Genomic DNA, 21,500 nt, shown 5'->3' with positions numbered 1-21,500 from the left:
AGTACTTCAGCTTTTATTTCAGTAGAACTACGTTCTTTTGGATATGACAATTGTTGGTGTCTATCTCCCAGATAACCTGCCAAAATAAAAGCTCTTTTTCTTGATACATTAACACTGAAATCTAACCCTGCTGAAATACATCAAGCTTCACTTTTATTGTTTATTGAATAGCTGTTAAAACAAGTGATAGGCTTTCCTCATTTTGTTCAAAACAGTTGTCGAGCATCACGTAAGACTAATATATGTTAAATCACAGATCTGCAGTGAAGGAAGAAATGTGTTCCAACACTCCACATAACACAAGAACCTTCCCAAATGCAAGGGCCTCTAGTTCTGCTCTCAGCACCAACCTCCATGCCTTTCTATGGCTTACGTTATTCTTCAGCATTCTCCAAGTAATGGTACTGCATAGAATGTCACATTATAGTATAAAAATAACTTTCATAACTTGGACAGATGCCTCAGATGAAGCTGCTACAGAACTGCTGTCCTTACATGCTACAGAACTCGAAGCCATCTTGTGGCTGATGGTACAGATCCCCAACCAGTGATCTTGAATGTTAAATTTTCTTCCCTACAGGATGTGGTTGAAGAAACTGTTCAGTTAGATCATAACCTCCAAAGAATTACTCCAACTGCTACACAGCCTTGTGCAGTGGCTTTGCTGATCTGCAACATATTTTATGAGAGAATAATGGAGGACAGTGACAGACTGTACAAGACAATTTATGCCATAAAACAATTCAGCAAGACAAACTCCATGGTAAAGAGTCACTGTTTAACCTAACGCAACTTTGAATTGCTTATACCTTTTATGCTGGGAAATGTGTAAACTTAATGCAAACAAAACATTTGCTGTTTTGCTAAAATACCCTGCTGTATCAGCACAAGTTCAAAATTTGGTCCTTTATTAGATATTTTAAGTTTGCAAACGATAACAAAAGTATTACAAATCTGAAGAAAACTCACCAAATAACACTTCCAAGCGCTCTGTGAAATACTTCATCTTTAAAACAGTCTTTAATCACTTTGTCTTTAAGTGTGCATAATGTTTCCTGATTTTCATTACATCACTCAAACTGCTTGATGTAACACAATTCATCTGCAACACCAGACACGATTCACTGAAAATATTCTGTCCTTTTACAGTTTAGTCCTTGATCTTCACAAATTAACTAACTCATTTTCTTCTGACTTCTACTACTTTTTGAGTCCCACAATATAACAACATTAAAATACATCCAAAAGAATACGAAGTGTAAGCAAGAAATAATGGTCACAGATACGGGGAACAAATCTGGTAACCTCTGTGGAGGACTTGTTGTAGCACTCAGTAAAGTCAGGATGCCCATCACAGTTACTGAAAGAAGAAACTGTAAGATAAAGAATGATATACTAGTTAGTGTTGATGTAACAGCTAAAGAGTAGGCAGTTATTTTCATTGCTAGGGTGCCCTGTATTCTTAATTCTACAGACAGATGACATTGCAGAAATATTACAGCTCCCCTCTACACTGACATAGCATGGCTTTGCCCATATGAAACCTTATAAAAAATTATGGACATTAAACTGGTTTATATAAGTATTTCAGTATTATGAAGAGTTACAAGTAAGAGCTATGAAGAATTAAAGTTACTTACCAGCCTCTTAACAATCTTTGGAAATGACTTAAACCAAGAAACATATCCCTTGAGAGAAAGGGAAAACGATTTCAGCTGCAAGTCCTCTGCTGAAGTCTTTTCAAATATCGAAAAGGAAGTCACACAAGCTGAGAGAAATGCCAGTGTTGTCACAGTATAGGCCAACAGGAGGCCATCTTTCAGTAGCAGAGGCAACAGGCTGTTAAAACAGAATTGCCCACAGAAGTGAGTTTACATTCCAAGCTGTATTTCAAAGAAAGTAAGAGAGAAAAAAAAAAAAAAAAAAAGAATGCGTTTCTACACTATCTAGACTCAGGAAAGAATACTATTTTAAAAGTGAATAGTGTCTGACTCACCTGAAGGTTGATACAAGCAGAAACCATGTAGCCATAAAAGGAATTTCATTTATGATTAAGCAGACCGGTCTGAAACAAAAATAGAAAAATAAATAGCTGAACGCTGAAGTGACAGCATTTTGTTATCTCAACCTTTTACATGGCTGCTACGCTCTCCCATTCCTCACTAAGACATGCCTGTTCCCCGCTGGCGAGGGGAAAACGCCCAAAGTGCTGTAGCCTCTGCTGGGACTCCTTCCCGCTGCATCACGCTGAACCTTGACACACAAACGTTTGCCCTGCGTTTGGGTTTGCAGCATGAAATCACTTGACAGAATACTTGTATTGCCCCCCACTAGCATGCAGGGGCAGCCAAGCTGGGGCCCACTCCATGCAAAAGTTGTTGTTGGCTTTGGGAGCATCAATACCGTGATCCCTAAACGATGCCTACAGAAATACCAATAGCTTTCTAACTCCCAGTGCAACCTTCCTTTCGGCATGGAAGAGAAACATTAAGAATTCTACCTCTCCATTTCTTTCTTTTTCAAACATTACTTTCACATACAGACAAGACATCCAAGGAAGAGAGCAGGCCTTGCTGACTGAAGATATCCCCTGTCTGTCCCTGCTGACTTTCCTTTTGGGCAAGCTATGGGAAATACATGCTTACAGGAGTAAGTATGTAAGTTTGTAATAACGAAAGGAGAGAAAGCTCCTTTGCCGTCAACATAAAGGAGGTACGAATCGCCTAATTCAACTTATCATCCTGCTCCAGCCTTGCTGGGCAGCTAAGTACATTTCTTTGCTGTCTATGGCAGCATCACCTTAACAAACAATCTGTCCCTGGACTGCAAAATACATTCTGTGCTACCACACCATACTCTAGTAAATCCACACTTAGAACATTGGCCTGTAAGGGTAAGAGAAGCAATAGAAGCAAGCATGGCTATATTTATATACTCCTTTCATTTACAAGTTACTCAGGAAGGCCAGTGCAGTGTAGAGCTTTTAAAATCAGATATATTTGTAAGTGATAAAGCAGCATGCAATAACAAGTTGAAGAAAACAAGATCAGAACATACATACAGAAAAAGAATATACTTACATTGACACTAGAAGAATAGATTTTTCATGTACTTGAAAGGAGAACAGGAAGAACGACAACGCACAACTAACCTTAGAAAAGGGAATCAGAGATACTAATGTTCTTGACCGCAACACAAAGCACTGTTTTATTTTATCAGCTGCCCTGGATTTTATATAAGTGTACTGAGTAAGTTTAACAGGTAACAGAAAAATTAGATCATTTATCTACCTCTTGTACAATCTAGAATTACAGAGCTGCTTCTGAAACCACCTATACATATGGAAAATAAATTGTTTGAAAGTTCACCCAGAATTATTCAGAAAACATTTCACATAAACAGACCCCAATATTGCTTACTTACGAGATTATCCCCGCTGAAGTACACAAATATTCACATACATAAGCATCAGCAGATTTAAGCCACAGTGAGAACTACCCAGCGTTTTGAAGTTAAATTCTGTTAATCACCATCAGAAACAGTCAATATCTCAAACAAACAGTCATTTTTTCCCTAAATAAAAGACACATCATGAAACATAAACCAATTCTTAAAAAGGCTAAAATGCTAGTTGTAACAAATGTTGTGATAAACTCTCAGGCAGCACTTACATAAAATGAAAAATATAAATTATTTGATAACTCTGAAACCTTAGCACTATCTTCCTATAATTTTGATTTCAAAGGGAACTGATTTTGCATTTAAGCAATGTTAATTTGTCTAAATTTACATTCAATGATGAAGTGAAAAAGCAAACATTTCAGTAAAATAGCGTGATTCTCTTTTCAAACCACTAATGAGCTTACAATGCCCATCGTGGCAATTTTTATTGAATTTTACAGCCAATATCTTAAGAGTAACCATCACTTTGCAAACACAATAAAATAGAAGAGAAATTTCAACTCCATTCAAAGTTTTGTTGTGTATGGAATCTTCTAAAGACTCTTCAGAGGAAACTAATAAAAATACAGCATTAAATAAATAAAATTGAGGCTAAGGAGAAAAATCTAGACCTAAAAGACTAGGTAGGCCTTCCTAGACTATCTCTGATATTCAAGTCTGATAGCAACGAACTTTTAAGCCAATCTCTTCAGCAGAAACAAAATGACATTGAATAGTATATATACCTCTGCACATTGTGGCAATTCGAAGTAGGACTGTTTGTCACATACCAGCGCTCAGTGGTGGATTTAAAATAAGGAACAATTAAAAATATACACTTACCAAAGCAAACTTAAATCCTCTCAGAGATGGCTCAAGGGTCAGTTTTACACAAGTAGGAAGCAGGCTCAGAAACGTTACACCAAAACTGAGGAATTGCATAAGAAAAACGATTTATCCTTTAATATATGAATATCTACATAAATATTACATAGAATTTTAAAACTTAAATTTTCAAATTTCAGAATTATAAGTTAGGAATTTAATGCTAATTTTCAAACACACAAAATCACTAAGCCTCAAACACAAGAGAGCAGCACTTAATAGTCTTCACTGACATGAGTGGTTTTGAAAAAGGAATAACAACTATGTAGCTTAAATCACTGTATAAACAAGCAAAAAATTTGGAATTGTCAGTCTTAAGAATATCTTAAAGGGAAATTTTATCACTTGGAAGAAAAACACAGTGTAAGAAAAAATATTTTTCAGGATTTTAAACATCACTTCTCATAATTCTTGGAAAAAAGTACTGATCCTGCAAAAATTAATGCAAATAAACAGCTAACACTTCAGTTATGCCTTACCTGAGTTTAAGCTGAGTTTGAGGTGATACAATATTCTTTATCTTTATAAGGACGTTTAGACTGCACCAAATATTGGCTACTTTATCCTGGGGAGGGGGGGAAAACAAACATTTTAACTTATGCTTGTGACAATAACAGGGATGAGGGATTGTTGGTTTTTTACTATCATACTGCAAGATGACACTTGCAGATATACATCATATTCTGAGATGTAACTCAATTTACATCAGTCTAATCTTCATTCAAACATGGAAAATTAAAAGAAACTGGATTAAAACATATATTAAAATAACTAAGAAATAGTTCTTCAAGAGACTATGTTTTGACTCATAAGACCAAACATTTCATGAAAATGAGGTCTGAAATCCTCTGTGCCTACAAAATTTCTGATTAAGTGATGGCATATGTTAATTTTTTTTTCAAATGTGAAGACATTCTATATATCGTCACATTTCATTACATACCTGAATGTATTTAGCTATGCTTACTGCTTGCTAGCAATGACAGAGTTAACTACTAATAAATCAAGAAGTCTAAAGACATTAGCAGTTGTGCTAGGATCACTTTCAAAATTAAATTTGTAACCACAGCTATCATGCTCATGAAACTCATCCCTAAACAGCTGCTTGAATCACAGCTGTGTAGACATAACAGCAAGAAAGCTACTACCACTAGCAACTGAGCCATCTTCTTCATGTGCTTACTAGCAATATAGAGTATGCACTTCAAATTTGTTGAGGATTACAAGTGAACAGGGGGTTTGGCAGCACCAGTAAACATACAAGATGCCTACTTAATAGCCAATACGATTTTACAACCATCAGCATTTGTTACTGCTTCTGTATATGGGAACCAATTCAAAGAACCTGTTACATGCACCCCAGTATAAATTTACTGTGCATTGCTTACGTGGACAATTTCTCATTTCATCTATATTAGCATCCAGTAAGTCACTCCCCTACTCCATCAGAAAATGTTTGGACTAATATTAGACTAAATCCTTAGGCACTTTCAGACTCATCCATTCTTGTCATTTACAGATTTTATTTTTTTAAACTTTGCACTGGATAAAAAGTACCATGATCAAAAATATTTATTTATGAATTTCAGTCCATACTCAAGCAATAGTGTCATTGCTGGGAAGGGAAGGAGTTTTTTTTTTTTTTTAATAAAATACTAGAGGCTACATTCTGAAAACACTTCTCTACAGCAGCCTAAATAAAATGCTGCCTTTGGTACATCAGCATCAACTCTTCAGGGAAACAAGTGCCATTTGTGACATTCACATCTAAAGAAGATTAAAACAAAATTTAAGATTCAGCAAACTATCTAAATATTTGCTTCAATCCTGGTGAACTCAAGCACTGAAAATTTAAAGCTTCATTTTCTGGAAAAATTTGAAGTTGAGAATCTGCTTTTAAAAGGGATATTATTAAGACTCGTCCTGATTGAACAAAATACCTACAAGTCACTTTTACTTGGAAAAAGAAATATCCTTTCTTTTATGAGACTCCTGTGTCAGTAGTGTTAGGTAGATGAATAACTGCTTTCCTGGATTAGGGCTCCAGCACTCAGCATGCAAATGTCAATAATCTGGGAACAAGTACAAGCAGAACTGGTCTAAAATTCTTAGAAAATATTGTAGAAACTTGTAGTGAAAACAGATACAAGCTAGGTCAAAAAGGACTCTCTAAGCTGCACCTGAAAAACTTTTTTTTTTTTTTTAACCTTGTTGAAAAAAGCTGAGCAGAACCAAGAGACAGACACTGAAGCTGTTAACTTTTAAGGTTATATCTTCTGACACTGTCAATTACTATGGAATCTATTTCAACGGAAAAATGTATGGATTGAAGTATGAGTTTGATGATGGGATAAGTGTTGTCTACTCATATAATATCCTGGAAGATGCCAGCTGAGCTGGGGTTAAATACTGGATTAAATAACTGGCAAGAAATGACTGCTGAAGAAGGCATCTCAAATTACTAGTTCTGTGGTGTGCCTCCCCACATGAAATCTGTAAAGGTCATGATGGAGGTTTCTCAAGGGATCTAAGAATACAGAACATTTACAGGAGGGAGGGAGGGAGGGAGGGGGGAGAAGAAAACATGCATGCCTCAAACAAGCCTCGATCAATGGGAAAGAGTCTTCTGAGTACTTGCATGATTTGTTCCATGTCTGTGCAGAATGGGAGCCAGCAGAGAGCAAAAGAAGCCACCACTGTCCCAGCTATTTTAATAAACAATATTAATCTGCAATTAAAAAAAAAAAAGCTTTCATCAGAAAAGATAAATCCAGCTACTTGTAACAAAAGTCAATTTCTTAGTTTAGAACGTAAAGCTTTTTTTTTTTTTTTCCTCAACAGGTACAAAACTGAAGATAGCAAATCTGAGCAAAACAGCTACCAATTCCACAGAAAAAATTCATCTCCCCCAGATTAGCGCGAAGGACTCCATCAGAACTGTAACAGAGCTACTGCTGTCAGGCTAATTTGGTTGCCCACTGTAGCCCCCAATTCATTTAGATTACAGAATGAAGAGTGCTGAGAAAGGATGTCTTAATGTATTTTGCTGTCTGTTCAGCATACTAAAAAGTACGCTTACTTTGCCTGGGAGGAAAACATTTTAACAATATGGATATCTTCCACTGGAAGTTAATTCAGAAATGACCACATGCAAATAAGATGAACCACATTCTCAATGCTAGGCTGCCTGGCTGTATTCTTGAGCAAGATAAAATGGTTTAAAAATCACTTACCCCTTTCCTTTCAGTCCCTTCTTGAAGCACTTTCCAAGTAAATAGCAAAAGAAGGGCAGAGAATGGTAGAGTTCCATTTGCTTATAATTTAAAGCCAAGCAAAATGACACTGAACCCAAAAGGTCCCAGTCATAAGACAAATAAAGTACACCCCACAAAGCAAAGCCAAGGCTCACTGAGTTATATATGTTTTTTTTATGTCAAGGACATGATAAACAAGAGAAGCAACCTCTTAATACTGGAAGTTAGTGAATAAATGCCCTGTGGGACAAGTATAAAACAGCATGCAAAATATGTTTTTCCAAGTTATTACACTAACAATGCGTCCCTATTCAGGTAGCTGCTGTATCCTCAGAAATTTCCAAATATTTTGTTTTCTCTTTGTCAATATAGATAGCTATGACAACACATTCAGACTGTCTAAGTTGTCTATTGACTTCTTGGGAGCGGTCACAAGTAGTAAAGTTATTCACACAGAGTCCCAGGGCTGGAAGAGACCCCAGGAGACTATGTAGTCCATCTGTCTGCTTTAATACGGTGTCTACTATACCTGTGTCATTCCTGACATAATGTTTGCTGAACCTTTTCTTCAAGATCTTTATGCTGCAGATTCCATGACTTCCATAGGCAATCAATTCCAGCATTTCACTGTCATTATTATTTGAAAGATTTTTCCTTAAATTTAAAACCAAATATTCCCTATGGTAGTTAGTAGCCATTACTTCTTGCCCTATCCAACATAAGTAACAAACACCAGACTGTTGTCTTCCTCTTTGCGTATTTTTACATACTCAAAAACTGTCATCCTGTCCCTTTTCTATCTTACTAGTTTCTCTAAGCTACGATGAAATGCATTCATTCACACCCCCTTTTCTTGTGACTTCTCCAAATGCTCTACACCTTTAAAGAGTCAAAGTCAAAAATATGATTTCAGAATTCCTGAACTGTAACGCAAGTATCCAATAGCATTTATTACTTTTTCCTTCAAAATTGTATTTCTAAGGTACATTATCATCACACACTCTCTTGGAGAAAAACCACAAATTAGTACATTAGTACTGGATTATCAAAACTTGATTTAGGAGATGCTCTGATTTAATATGCCCCTGGGATATTTAAACACCCACATTTATCACAACTCCAGGATTGTGTCCCTCTGCTAGATGGCACTGAGCAGCACAGCACAGAGTAGTAAACAACATCATTTGCTTGTTGATGTGCAAAATAATTGTAAAAACAGAAATCTTATAAAAGAACTACCTGTGAAGGTATCCACCACCATTGATTAGATTAGCTTTGACGACTTAGCTCGTATTAGATGCCTAACTTTTAAATGATTAGACATTAAGTGAAGTGAATCCAATCTCAAGTAATTGCAAAGGCAAGACAGTGTCACATGTTACAGAACCAAACATTTTATATAGCTATGCTTGACACACTTCTCTGCCATCGCAAGATCTAAGACAATTCTCTCTCCAAACACAAATCACAGGAGCACAAGCCATCCATTCTTTTTGCTGTCACAAACCATTGACATTTTCTGCAATAAAGTGACTGACATTAATAAGAGTTTGAGACATTAAAAAAAATGCTATTCGTGTTTGGATTGATTTGTCCCACTATCAACTACGTATCTCCAATATATTTCAGGGGTATAGTTTTCTTGAACATCTCTGCTTTGGTGTAGGCAGAAGCCCCACGGATTATTCTAGATACAAAGTCAATCCTTTTCCCAGTTAAAGACAAGTACTGAAGAACAGTGTTATTTCACAAATTGAAATTCCTCTGTTTTCACTACAAATACAAGGATACTGGAAATGTCCATGGTCAATAAGAATTAGGCCTGGATAAAGCAATATACAGAGAGCACTGGAAATCTGGAAGGAAGGATCAAAAAAAGAGAGGGGAAAATAATTATTTATAAATAAGGCAAACATAGCAACTCATGCTACTTCTCTAGTACAAAAAATTGTCCGTCTGTGGTCCATCCTAGGAGTAGGAATCTTTCTCTCTCCAATCTTATGTCAGTAATGTTTTGAGGAGTAAAAATTGATAACAATTTTCTGTAAATAAGAAAACCCTGAAAGGAGACTGGCCTTCCCTTTGCCAGCCAGCTTAAAGATCACCCACACCCATCTTAAACCTTGCACCACTCAAAAAAAAAAAAAAAAAAAAAAAAAAATCAGACAACTTTTTATTTCAAAATATATGTTTTACCATAAGGAGTACGCAAGACAACAGTTCCCAGATTCCCTCGCGTCATAGCACAAATCTTGTTTTTACTACGCAAGTAATAAATTTGGCAAGAAAAATAATTCAGGAGTTCATGGCTACTAAACTTCAGTGCATCTTGTTATTGAAGGTATTAAAATAATTGCTGTAAAATAAGTTAATGGCTTATTTTAACTGAAAAGTCTTTAATACAAGATATACTGATTGCATCAATTTTATGTCAACCGACGCCATTGGGATGTTCTATGTTAATTAACATGCAGCCTGTTAAGTTTCTACACTGTTTAACAGTATGTTTCTTTAATTTACACACAGATAACAACAGATACTTGCCTTCTTTTTTGTAGATGTTTCTTTTAAGAAACAACAATATAAAATAACTGCAGGAATATAAACCAGCAAGTCAGCAACAAACACTGAAAAATAAAGATTAACTTTATGTTAGAATCTTCCCACATATCCTACCTTAATGCAAAAAACGTTGTCTGTTTTCATCTGGACTGTGAATCTTTGATCTTCAACTTTGCTTACAGTTTTACCCTATTAACTCCTCAAATCTTGGTTGGATTTGGTATAAAAATCTCAGATTATAACAATTACACCGTGTTTGGGTGAGACTGGCTGCCTACCTTTCTCACGTGGGTTTTGCATCTGTTTCTTAACATGTAAACCTCAGCTTAGTCATTAAACTCAACTGAAATTCGTAAGTCATGCCACTACAGTTTCAGCTGGCTATGCTTTTCCATTTTTTCTTATGTTGCGTTATATGTTCCATCGTATTATTTTAGAGATTGCTCAGGTTTGGAAGTCATACCAGAGCGGATTTTTCTCAAGTGTTTTGTGGAAGAAAAGGGAAAATATAAGCAAATAAACATGATAATATCAAGAAGTTCTTTACATTAGAGTATCCGAGTAGTCTCACTTTAAAGGACAAAGAGAAATATATTGGTCTACAGAATTTGATCTTGTTAACATTTCTATGGCTATCATTTCTGATGCCCCAAAGCTGCTGCTTCCATGTGTTCAGCTGTTTTGGCTTCTGGCACAACCTCAGTCAATAAAGGAGCACACTCTAGTTCCTCACATGCCAAAATGAGAGAGGCATTCTTAATTCTCAAATGAAATCGACTACAACTAAACGCAGTCAAGTTGTTGGATGGCACTGATATTTTGAAGGCAGAGAGGGAATTAAGCTCTCAACTATAGCAATCTCCAATTTATTTTTGTGTGAATGTGAGGTGGTCAGATAGATTAAAATTAGTGATTTGTTTTTGATCACACACCAATAGCAAATATATGTAACAGGGTCAACAAGAAAACAGAACCAGCAGGTTTGCCCACCTGGAATTATGTAAACTGCTTGCACTTAAATCACCAAGTTAATTCTTGAGTGTTGTCTTAAATGCTTGTCAAATTCTCAGTTTATTTCTATAACCAAGTTTCTGAAAATGTGCAATTATTCCAAAAAGAAAAGCATAATTCGCCCTTTTTGGGTCAGGGGCTTTAAAAGAAAATGTTTAAATATGTAAGTTTTTCTATATGATGATCATTTTGCAGGCTCGAGCCACAGTTAAACAAATGTACCCAAGGCATTAGCCGAACAAACACACCAACACTTAATGCAAAGGTGCAACACCAACAGCTGACATTCAGCATTCCGAGTTATTTTAATGCATTATTTTAATGGCTATTGTTGAAAGAATGTTTATCAGTTCACCTAGATTATACATCAATGCTATGTCAAGTGAGTTGTTTTCAACATTAATAAAGAACATTTCAAGGGCAATTTAGTTATAGTGATTTTTTTTTGTTTGCTTCAATCCAATCAATTATTAGCAACCAGATTGAGAGGTTTGTGAACTACAGAAGCGCTACAGGTGAACATCACATTCACAGAATTACAGAATGGTTGAGGTTGGAAGGGACCTCTGGAGATCATTCTGCCACTGTAATCAGTAAAAAAGGTACTTGCCCAGTATAAAGCATTTTATAGAACTCTACCATCATGTGACGCAAAGGACAGATTTAAAATGAAAGAAAATAACAGCAGCGCAATTTGGCATCTGTCATTGCCCAGAGAACAAGAGTTCATTGGCTACATCATTCGTTGTTCTACAGATACAGCTACTGAATTAAATTATTTACATTTTTTCTGCACTTGTTTTATCCTTTTCATTGTACAGGCAGATCAAAATAGTCAAGTGGTCAGAAAACTGACAGAATTAAAATGAGTTTCAGTATAAAACTGGTAAAATATATTTTTACTTTTCTGTAAATACAATTTTTTTTCCGGAAACAGGTTAGCATTTGATAAAAATGACATCTTTAAAAACATCAAATATCTCCCCCTTTCAGATAAGGTATAAAAGTTCCTAATAAAGATCTCTGAGACCCCAAGAGCCTATTAAGTAAAGTCAGTGAAAGCCAGCTGATTTGCCAAGTAATTTTAGAATAAAAGCCAAGCTAAACTACAAATAAAATTTGTAACTACCAGAATGGAAAAAAAAAACTGTGTGTAGGCTACCAAGAAGTAGTTTCATTTTACAGTTCTTACTAAACCAGTCCAGTTGAAAAAAAAATCTCTGTACATTTATCAGTTTCACAAACGACAGCAGAAGTGAAAAGAACAGAGAGTTTTGTTCATAACAGGTAGATCTGCAAAGTCACCCAAAGAATTGAATAGAAATTGGTAAAGAGGGAGACTGCATAAAATTAAAGATGCTAAACTAGTAAGCTAGAAAATTGTTAAGATCATCCTAAGGAAATATAATTTTCCTACCTGTTGTACGCATAAATAACTTATGTGGCTGACTTTCATACCCCCGAGATGTGTGGAGAGCAATCCAATCAGGATTTATTAACTTTGCACTGTAAAACAAAGTATAGACACATCAAAATGTAGACAGTTCTCATTTCCCTTCACATTCCTTTCAGCAATAAAGATGACATGTACAGGAGCATATTCCAAGAATTAAGATGAATGAGAAGAAATATTTCAAAGAGCAATAGTGACCAATGAAAGGTTTCCCTCCCAACTAGATCAGTTTATACTATAGAGATTAGCTACTCTCTCACAATAAAAAAGAATCGTTGAAAACAGGAAAAATGGAATACAATATTTATCAGGACAAGATAACTACTTTCAGCCTAGGCCCACTGACTTTAAAAAAAACAATTGTAAATTCCTCTCATGCTCAAGTATTAAATATAAACCATTTACAGTTCACATAGATGTCCCACATAACTGGGCCTGTGCACTTTAACCTACATTCTTATTCCATAAGTCTCATTCCAATAGCAGTAAAGCCCTTGTGGAAAAAGTATTCCAATAACAGAATTCTATCTACATGATATCCAGTCATCAAATGTCACTTCAGCTCTCAATACAAGAGAGGTTTCCCATGTGATGCACCCAGTCCCTACAGTACTTTTCTCTGTGCATCACTGGTCTAACAGTGGCTCATTTAGAAAGCTAAAAAACTACGTCACATCTAAATCAGCTAAAATTTAAGAAGCTGACAAAAAGAAGAACCTAATCCTTCAGTCCCGCCACAATAATTTCAAGATAGAAAAATAGAAGTATTAATTTTTAAGCAGCAGGGCTACATGTGAAATCTTTTTCCCTAGCTTTAAAGAAGCAAAAAGTATTTGCTATTTCATCAGCTTTCCCAAATTGGTAATTTCTAGCTACTAGTTTCTCTCCTGTTCTCTCCTGGGGGGAGAGGAGAGTGGGAGTTGTGAACTTAGTGTTTTACACTCTCCACAACAGTAAATAATTAAAATAATGAACTTACACGTAAGCACACAGAAAACTGTGATAGGCAGTAAGAGGTGGATAATCCAGGCCCCAGTACAGTAGATTGTTGTCACTTGTATTGAAATACCTAAAAATAATAATAATAACGTTTAAAGAAGTTCTACATTTCCAGCTTTGTTTCAGTCCAAGGAAATGGTTGAATATTAAAGCAAACACATTTTTACCAACACACTCAAAAGGAAGTGAGCACCTTCTGTATCTGCTTTATTTTACAAAAAGTCTCAAGCAACAGAACGAAAGCAAAAATGACACAGAATACACTCAGTTGCGTTTGCAAAATAGAACACGCAAAATGCACAAAAAAACCCAAAACCCGCTAGAGTTTATTTACCTGGAGAGAAAAAAATATCTTTAAAATCCACAGAATTTGAGAAGAACTGAGAAACTCTTACACAAAATTAGCTTTACACATCAACTGCAGCTCTACATTTTTTTCATTTGGTAGACTCGTCAGAGCCTCACCTCCATCTACAAATATAATCTATATTTTTCCATGTCAATTATTCCAGAAGAGCAGTCAATTTACCAAATGAAAAAAGGAAATACAAACAATGCAATGAAATGAAAAGGTCAAAAGAATTTGAATTCACTAGTGATTTTCCTTATGTTAATCTTAGATTCCTTTTTTCCTGAACTTGGATGGCATATTTCATATGTGACAATGACTTCTGAACAGCTAAACTTTACCTTACACTTTTAAGCTACAATGTATCCAGTTGTCAATGGTGAACACTGATGCTCCATTACTTCTGCTCAAAAGGTCTTAATATGAAAATTTTGAAAAAACGTCAATGGAATTTAAATTACTTAAAAGCAACTGAACAGAAAGGGGAGCAGGGAAACATAAAGGTATTACACAGAAGGACAAAAAAAGAAGCATAACTCCGGAGGAAAACAATGCCACAACAGGTACACCTAGACAATTCTATTAGCATGAATGTAAGAGTCAGGAGGCTAAAAAAAGTACCTTAAAAGGTAAAACTGAGTTATCAGAGTAATGCCACCCAACTAGCCAACATGAGGTTGAGAACCTGAATCAGGTATGTCAGCTGCAACCCCTTTACCTATTCCTACCTGAGGAGATAACCTCAGGAGAACAACGCAAGTGAGATAGGAAGGATTTTTCCATCAATAGTTCTGCTGCGTTGATATTTCAATGGAAGGCTGACTGCAGTTAGAATTAAGTTACCTCTTCCAAATGAGAAACAGAAGGCTTTATCCAAGAAAAACAGAAGTTACAAAAATAAGGCATTGGCCCTTTAAAATCTCACAGTGAAACAGATCAACTAGCCTATTGTAATTGCCAAGGGGCAAGGTTCTTGGCTTTTCCAGGTCCTCCACTCAAACGCAGCCCTTTTTTGACATTTATTATAGTAAATGATATCTCTTGAATTCCGTATGAGCTGCCTGAAGTATCTTATGAACAACTGATGATAAATCATATTTCTTTAAAATGCATCTCTACTACTTATCCTACCATTCAAGATTGTTCATGCCAAGGCAGTTCAGATTTTTCAAACAGTTTTTAATGTTCTGCAGTTTACTCACAAGCTTTCCTGTTACACTGTACGTTTCTTACTTTTACCTTCCATAAACTCAGAACTTCAACAGAGAAAAAAAAGATAGCCAAAAAAGCTATCTCCGTTTTAATTAACAAAGATATCTTCTTATTAGACTTCTAAAGTAGCTTTTAATAAATAGGCCATGACTGTAAAGAATAACGCAAAACACACAAGTGTTTAAATTCTGACCTCTGACTCACAGAACTCTCATACAAGGAAACTAAGTACAAATCATACCATAGTTTACTGCGACATTTTTTTTAAACATACTTTGTTCTGAATCAAAGAAAATCAGCGTGGAACATGCAGCTATATTACCTATAATATGCCTGTTTAACATCAAAGTGATACTGAAATCTGTGCAAAGATCAAGGGATCTTTTAGGACTATGCCATCGTAAGAGAAGTTCTCTCTGTGTTAATCTACAGAAATCTACATAAGAACGTGCGCTGCTGCATAAACAGTCCTAAACACTAAACTGAGATAAACAACACTAGAATTGATTAAAATCTCAACTTCCAATTTGAACAGCATTATTACATGCTGGAGTACATCATCTTTCCACACTGCCTATTTCTATAATACTCAGGGGAAGGGGGGAAAAAAGGCTTAGTATTCTAGAACGTAATCCCTTGCATGTCAGTGGAGATGTTCTTTTCCAAACTCCCAGGACCAAATATGTCTTCACTTTACTGCAGATTCAATTCCAAAGCAGATCCAATCTGAAAAAATTCTATTATAAATAAAACGAAGAGCCAACACAACAAGACTGGGATGCCCAACTTGCAGTCACAGGCTGAACCCAGCCTGCAATATAGTTTCATCTGGCCTCTGGGAATGCCTAGAAATAATGACTGCTGTAACTCCTAATTTTAAGTACATATTGTTCTGGGTAGCAGAGTGGATCAAAGCTGTCAACTCTATTATTATGATAGCTCTCCATTATGCCAACTTGGCATAACGAAGGGTTTGGCTATTCCAGAAAATGGAAAAGAAAAAGGGTAATACAGATACTATCGGGTGCCCTAAAGTCACAATACAGAGTCATTTGCATAGGTCCACAGAATGCCATAGTTCCAGGATTGGCCCCAAGTACATTTACAGCAATACAAACTGAAATAATATTCTATCCTGTTATACCAGTCTGCTCCCCAATAGATAGCTGAGGGAAAAATGATCCCAAACAAATAGAATGTAATTATCCCTGTTGTAAGATATAAAGTTTTCATTTACACCAATTTGTGTTGTAGCACATACATGGAACCAAACATTTTTATTGTTCCATGCAAGTTCTAAGGGTTTATTATATTTCTATAATTTTTACTCATCTATTCCTTCCCCCTCCCCCAAATCTCCATTTGGAATAATTTACCGACAGTCCTGAGTGACCTGTAGAAATAAGTTCACTATCCTTTACTTTTACTCTTTATTCCAGAGAACCACATTTCAAAATCTGTGTTTCACATTGTTCACACAGGTGTGAACAATGAACTCAATAGGTCTAAAGAATGAACTATGCCTCCAGCACAGAACGCCGGAGTATCCGCACTTAACAGCAGGCCGCTGTCTTTTAGCTTAGCTGAGATGAACAGTTTGTTCTGATTTTGTCAGTGCTGATAATAATAATAATAAGAGTTTTTGCTCATTAGCAGATTGGAAGGAATTCAGGAAGCTGAATTTTTTTTCCTCTCTCTAAAACAGGTACACAGGCTTCTGTATGAGCTCTCATATAAACCTAGTAGTAAATTGCTTCTCAGTCTTTCCAGTCACTTCAAAACAAAGCTGGAGCCTCAGGGCAGATAACTACCAGTCAGCAGACTACCACTACAGCAGAGATGACTACCATAAATACTGGAGTTTGTTTTACAAACTCACACCTAGCAAGCTGCAGTTCTGAACATTAGCATGTTTATTTTGTGAAGAAAATGGTACCTCAGTTTAAGAACAGGGACAGCATTACCACAAACACATTTTTAGAACAGCTCAGAGAACAGTAAAAAGTTTTGCAGATATCTTAAAGGTATTTAATTGGCATCTTTGTAACCTGAAATACAATAGCATTATGTACCATTGCTTGATGGGTAAATTGTAAGTAACTTCTTGCCAGTGTCTCTGAGCTTCATAGTCCCCATACATAGGTGGCTTTCCTGCACCTAAAAAGAGATGACAAAGAGTATTTTTGAATTTATTCTGTTTATGCACATTGCTTTTCCTCCAAATACGTACTTGCATATTAACATACCACTAATTTTATTCTCCATTCCTCTACTATATTTGAGAACAAAAGAAAGACACGATCTGCTAGGTAGTCTAACAGGGAGGGGAAAAAAAGCGTTATGCATTCTTTCAGCTTTCTGGATATTTCTGTGATAAGCATTTATCAACATATTCCACTGTGAAGGAAGAGATACAGTGGCTTGCTCACCTGACAAAAAGAAAAAATCGTTTGGAAGTATAGTATAACAAATGTGACACTTCTCTGAAATAAGAAAATGTACGTAACGGACATCTTACGCTGATTTTGTGTGAACCACTATGCTTTCTGAGTATACAAAAATTGATAGCGTGCTCACTTTCAGCCACGACACAGCACCTCGCTATTAAAATTTGCGGCCAGCCCTATTTTAAAACTTACTTGCTGAGAAACAGAGAAGCAACAAAATATGACAATATCTAAAGTAACATTTTGCTTCCTATTTATGATTTTGCATACAAGTTTATTTAATTCAGCACAAGCTCCACAGTTCACCTTCATGTGGCTGTTTTACAAACCATGAATATGTGTTACCTGAGTAAGAACCAAGTGATACAGTCCAACGTACAGTAAGTCCTAGTAAAACAGCAATCGTCATTAAGCTCCACTTCTCCATGGCTGGTCTTCCTAACAAGCCAAAGAGTACCTGAAACACCAGAAACATTGCTGCAATGCTGTCTGCGCTTTGGTTCCTTAGACAGTTAATGACACTGCATGGTCTCAGTTTTCTCATCACCCCCAGGAGCATCTTTTGCTACCTTGCTTCTGTAAGTATGTGGCAACCAGGAGGGTTTAAGTACTGAAAATTATCTAATCACAAAGCCAAATGCTGCCCAGAAGCAATTTCTCCCATTTCTGAGTCACAAGGTGACCAGACATCTGACAAAATGCAAAAAAAAAAAAAAAAGCAAAAAAGAAGAGTGAAAGATTTCAAATCACTTAAGAGAATCCAGATTACCTCATCAGCTCTATACTTACTATACATCCATGCATGTACTTAAGCTTCATCTTAATAAGTCCCACACAATTTGTTATGCAAATATGTAAGGTGTTTTTTTCCTATAAGTGACAACAGGAAATTCTACAAGAAACTAGTAGAGAAGGTTGTAGTGGTAGACAAAATACTCATGCCAACCCATGTATCTGAGGACCTCAATAACTAGTATTTGCTACTTTGAACAAAATAAGCCTCTTCAAAGAAGTCTATGTAAACTCCTAGATTAGTAACAATATTTGATTGGCTTTCTAGTGGGTTAACAAGTACACAGATAAAAAGAGCGAATAAATAGCATGCTACCACATTAATACCACTTATTTTCTCTTTATGATGTATGTCCTTATATCTGTCCACATGTTAACTTTTCTGCACCAGCCAACGTATTTTAATTCTGTCAATAGCCTACTCCATCCTTAACAGTATGTTCACGTTGTTTCTTCATACTCTTCCCTGACTTGGTTAACTTTAAATGTGGCTGACTGGATTCCAAAGTGCAACAAACATTAACGTTTGCTAAAAAATGACAGTTTTACATGAAAATATAGTAAAAGCAGCTCTCTGCCATCTCAGGAAAATGGGAAGAGGGAAGGATTTGGGGAAGAGCCCTCTCTGGACTAAAATGGGTAGTAATGCAAGTCATCAGACATGCACGTGCAAGATGACAGGACTATGCATTAGTCTCCACGCAGAACACTGACAACTTCTGGCTGAGCAACAAATATTTGTTCAAGAAAACACAGGAGCGATTAAAGTGTTGCCTGTAAAGGCCTCCCGTTACCCTATTAGGAGGGCAACCAGATTCAAGGCTGCGTTTAGGCCGTAGAATAAATCCAACTTTAGGGTTCCATACAGTTGATCAAGAACACCACAGCCAAGTTATGCGAAGTACAAATCGGGTAAAGCTACTCTGTTGGTTCAAATGTATTCAGAAAATTATTTACTAGTTAACTATGTACTGGCAGGCTTTATGCTGGACCAGGTATTGTCTGTTCTCCTGCAGCCATTATAAAAGCACACAGCCAGCATAAACTCTGTATCACATGCTCTAGCTAATTCAACACACAATACATAATTAAAATCAAATTTGTACCACTGACCTAGGAATGAAAAGATCTGGCATTTATGACCAAAAATTCACTGATGTGAATCTTCTTTCAGTCTTCCTGAAACTCAAAAAGGGGGTTGAAATTCCAACCCCCTTTCCCAAGTATAAGCACGCTACTTATCACAGCTTCCTCTCCCTAAAGGATCCACCAGCTGAAGCCTTCTACTAGGCACAGCCAGGCATGAGGGAGCTTATTCTTCATCCTTTTATGCAAAAAGGCAGGAGGACTGATGGCTTGCCCGACCATGTTAAGGATCCAGTAAGAATAAGAAGTGTTGCTAGATCTGTCACATTAAAGGCCCCATGCATCAAGCTTGGGAATTGAGGTATACAAAAATAGTGACGTTACCCTATGCAAAAAAAAAAAAAAAACTAGCCAAAGAATATACAAACTTTGACCCAGAGGACCAAAGATATTCTTTCCGAGTTCGAGTCTGAAAAAATTGAGGAAGAAATTGCTTCAGTCTTGACAGTGAAAGACAGCAGTAAATCTAAAGGCTGAAATTCTGCCAGATCAGCAGTAGTAGTAGTACTGTTCCCTCCTCAGTCAGCAACAGATACATTACAGAACAGTGGACAAGTCCAGGTACGACTTCCAAGGACTTTCCTCTCCGAAGGGGCACCATCCAGGTCAGATGAGTTGAATATACTTGCCACTGCCAAAGAAGCCCCAGCAACAGTAGTGCAACTGCCATTTTAGTAACAGACCAGAAACCTCAATGAGACATGTTTAGGTTATTTCGCTCAGACTAAATCCATAGTCATTTGCCATTCACTGAAAGCCGTGACTTACCAACTCCAAGGAAAAAAAAAAAGGTTATTTTAACAATATAAATCTCTGACAGCAGTAGACCCTCCTCCACAGGCAGGTACATGAACACTGATATTTGCAAGCTTTCTATGCTACACGCGTGCCTAAACCACAGGATAGGTATATTTATCTAAATAAGAGATACTGACTCCGTAAGATGATTGACTTCCAAAATTAAGTGCTGCAAGTTTGGCTTTTCCTTTTCATAAAATAACCACATCTGCTCTTCCCTTTCTATCTCCAGCTAGAACAGATGCCTTCACACCTATTTTGGCACTGGTAGCCGAGACCACCCCTGTTCACTTTTCTCTCTTCCCGTATTATTTAGAACGCCTCACTTCCCCTCACTTTACTCCAGCTGAGTCACTTTGCTCCATAAATTGAATTGCCTGCTGCCAATTCCTTATCTGGCTTCTTTTCTCTCCCCACCTTTTATGCTGTTTCCTAATTCTTATCTAATGTCATTCTCACCTGAACAAAGACTTTCACGTCTCCCTGTTCTTTTCCTTTGCCGTTCCCTGTATTTGGAATAAGAGCTATTTTCTTGGCTACTGAGTTTCTTCTTTCTCTCCCCTATAAGCGGTTCTTAAAATAGTCTTTCTTACTTCGTCTCTTCGTGAATAATTTTTCCACACAAAATTAAAACGACCACCACGGTCAGCTTGCAGAGCAGCGGCCTCTCGCTCCTGCTGATTGTATCCCCGTGGATAACAACCCTCAACAAACCCCCCCGCCCTTCAGGGGCTGAAGACGGTTTCACGCCTTTCAGTTTAAACCATTTTTAACCTTTTACCTCTCGAGCAAAGCGCTGCCCACAAGCACGGGCTGCCCCGCGGCGGGGCCGCTCCCTTCCTCCCTCCGCCCCACACAGGCCCCGTCCCGCCGGGACACAACCGAGAGGAGGAGGCGACCGCCCGCCCGCCCACCCCGCGCTGTGAGGGCCCCGCCGCCCAACGGCTCTGGCGCGCGCCGCGCATCTCCCTACCGGCCGCAACGAACCCGCCGCGCGCGCGAGCGCGCGCTTCCCGCCACCGCCGCCGCTGCCACCGCCGCCGCCGCTTCCGCCTCCCGCGCCGCTTCCGGCCGCCGCCAGGGCAGCGCGCCTGCGCCGGCGCCAGCGGAGCTCGCGGCTGCGCATGCGTAGCGCGGCGGCGGGAAGGAGC

General features: G+C 37.3%; 2 protein-coding genes across 4 annotated transcripts in view; one reads left to right on the top strand and one right to left on the bottom strand.

The window, feature by feature from the left end:
* ITGB3BP (integrin subunit beta 3 binding protein) overlaps positions 1 to 7,425 on the top strand; it is a 43,576-nt gene extending 36,151 nt beyond the window's left edge. Inside the window, exon 8 of one of the 3 annotated variants that reach the window (XM_068953419.1) lies at positions 7,168 to 7,425. In XM_068953419.1, the coding sequence (XP_068809520.1) occupies positions 7,168 to 7,292 (125 nt within the window). In that variant the 3' untranslated portion in view covers positions 7,293 to 7,425. Of the gene's footprint in view, positions 1 to 580; positions 649 to 7,167 lie in introns of those variants that run through there. The other 2 variants (XM_068953422.1, XM_068953424.1) reach the window with 2 other exon arrangements.
* ALG6 (ALG6 alpha-1,3-glucosyltransferase) lies at positions 892 to 21,417 on the bottom strand. The gene is made up of 15 exons (XM_068953425.1): positions 21,323 to 21,417; positions 17,959 to 18,070; positions 17,239 to 17,323; positions 13,586 to 13,675; positions 12,571 to 12,659; positions 10,125 to 10,207; positions 9,372 to 9,436; positions 7,560 to 7,745; positions 6,919 to 7,054; positions 4,806 to 4,891; positions 4,285 to 4,369; positions 3,081 to 3,151; positions 1,997 to 2,065; positions 1,641 to 1,839; positions 892 to 1,373 (listed from the first exon to the last, which is right to left on the bottom strand). Exons 2-15 carry the CDS (start codon positions 18,038 to 18,040, stop codon positions 1,176 to 1,178), a joined length of 1,524 nt encoding a protein of 507 aa, XP_068809526.1. The 5' UTR covers positions 18,041 to 18,070; positions 21,323 to 21,417; the 3' UTR covers positions 892 to 1,175.
* Positions 21,418 to 21,500: the final 83 nt, after the last annotated feature.

The sequence above is a fragment of the Struthio camelus genome, chromosome 8 (genome assembly GCF_040807025.1).
Source record: "Struthio camelus isolate bStrCam1 chromosome 8, bStrCam1.hap1, whole genome shotgun sequence".
Classification (NCBI taxonomy): Eukaryota; Metazoa; Chordata; class Aves; order Struthioniformes; family Struthionidae; genus Struthio; species Struthio camelus.
Note: the sequence above shows the minus strand (reverse complement) of the source record. Positions and strands in the feature narration are given on the sequence as shown.

Excerpts from the sequence above, each read along its gene's own strand:
- ALG6 (XM_068953425.1), bottom strand. The coding sequence starts at position 18,040 with ATGGAGAAGTGGAGCTTAATGACGATTGCTGTTTTACTAGGACTTACT. Across the intron at positions 13,676-17,238 it reads AATTTACCCATCAAGCAATG|GTATTTCAATACAAGTGACA; the intron begins GTACATAATGCT and ends TATTATTTTTAG. Across the intron at positions 4,370-4,805 it reads CAAACTCAGCTTAAACTCAG|TTTTGGTGTAACGTTTCTGA; the intron begins GTAAGGCATAAC and ends GCAATTCCTCAG.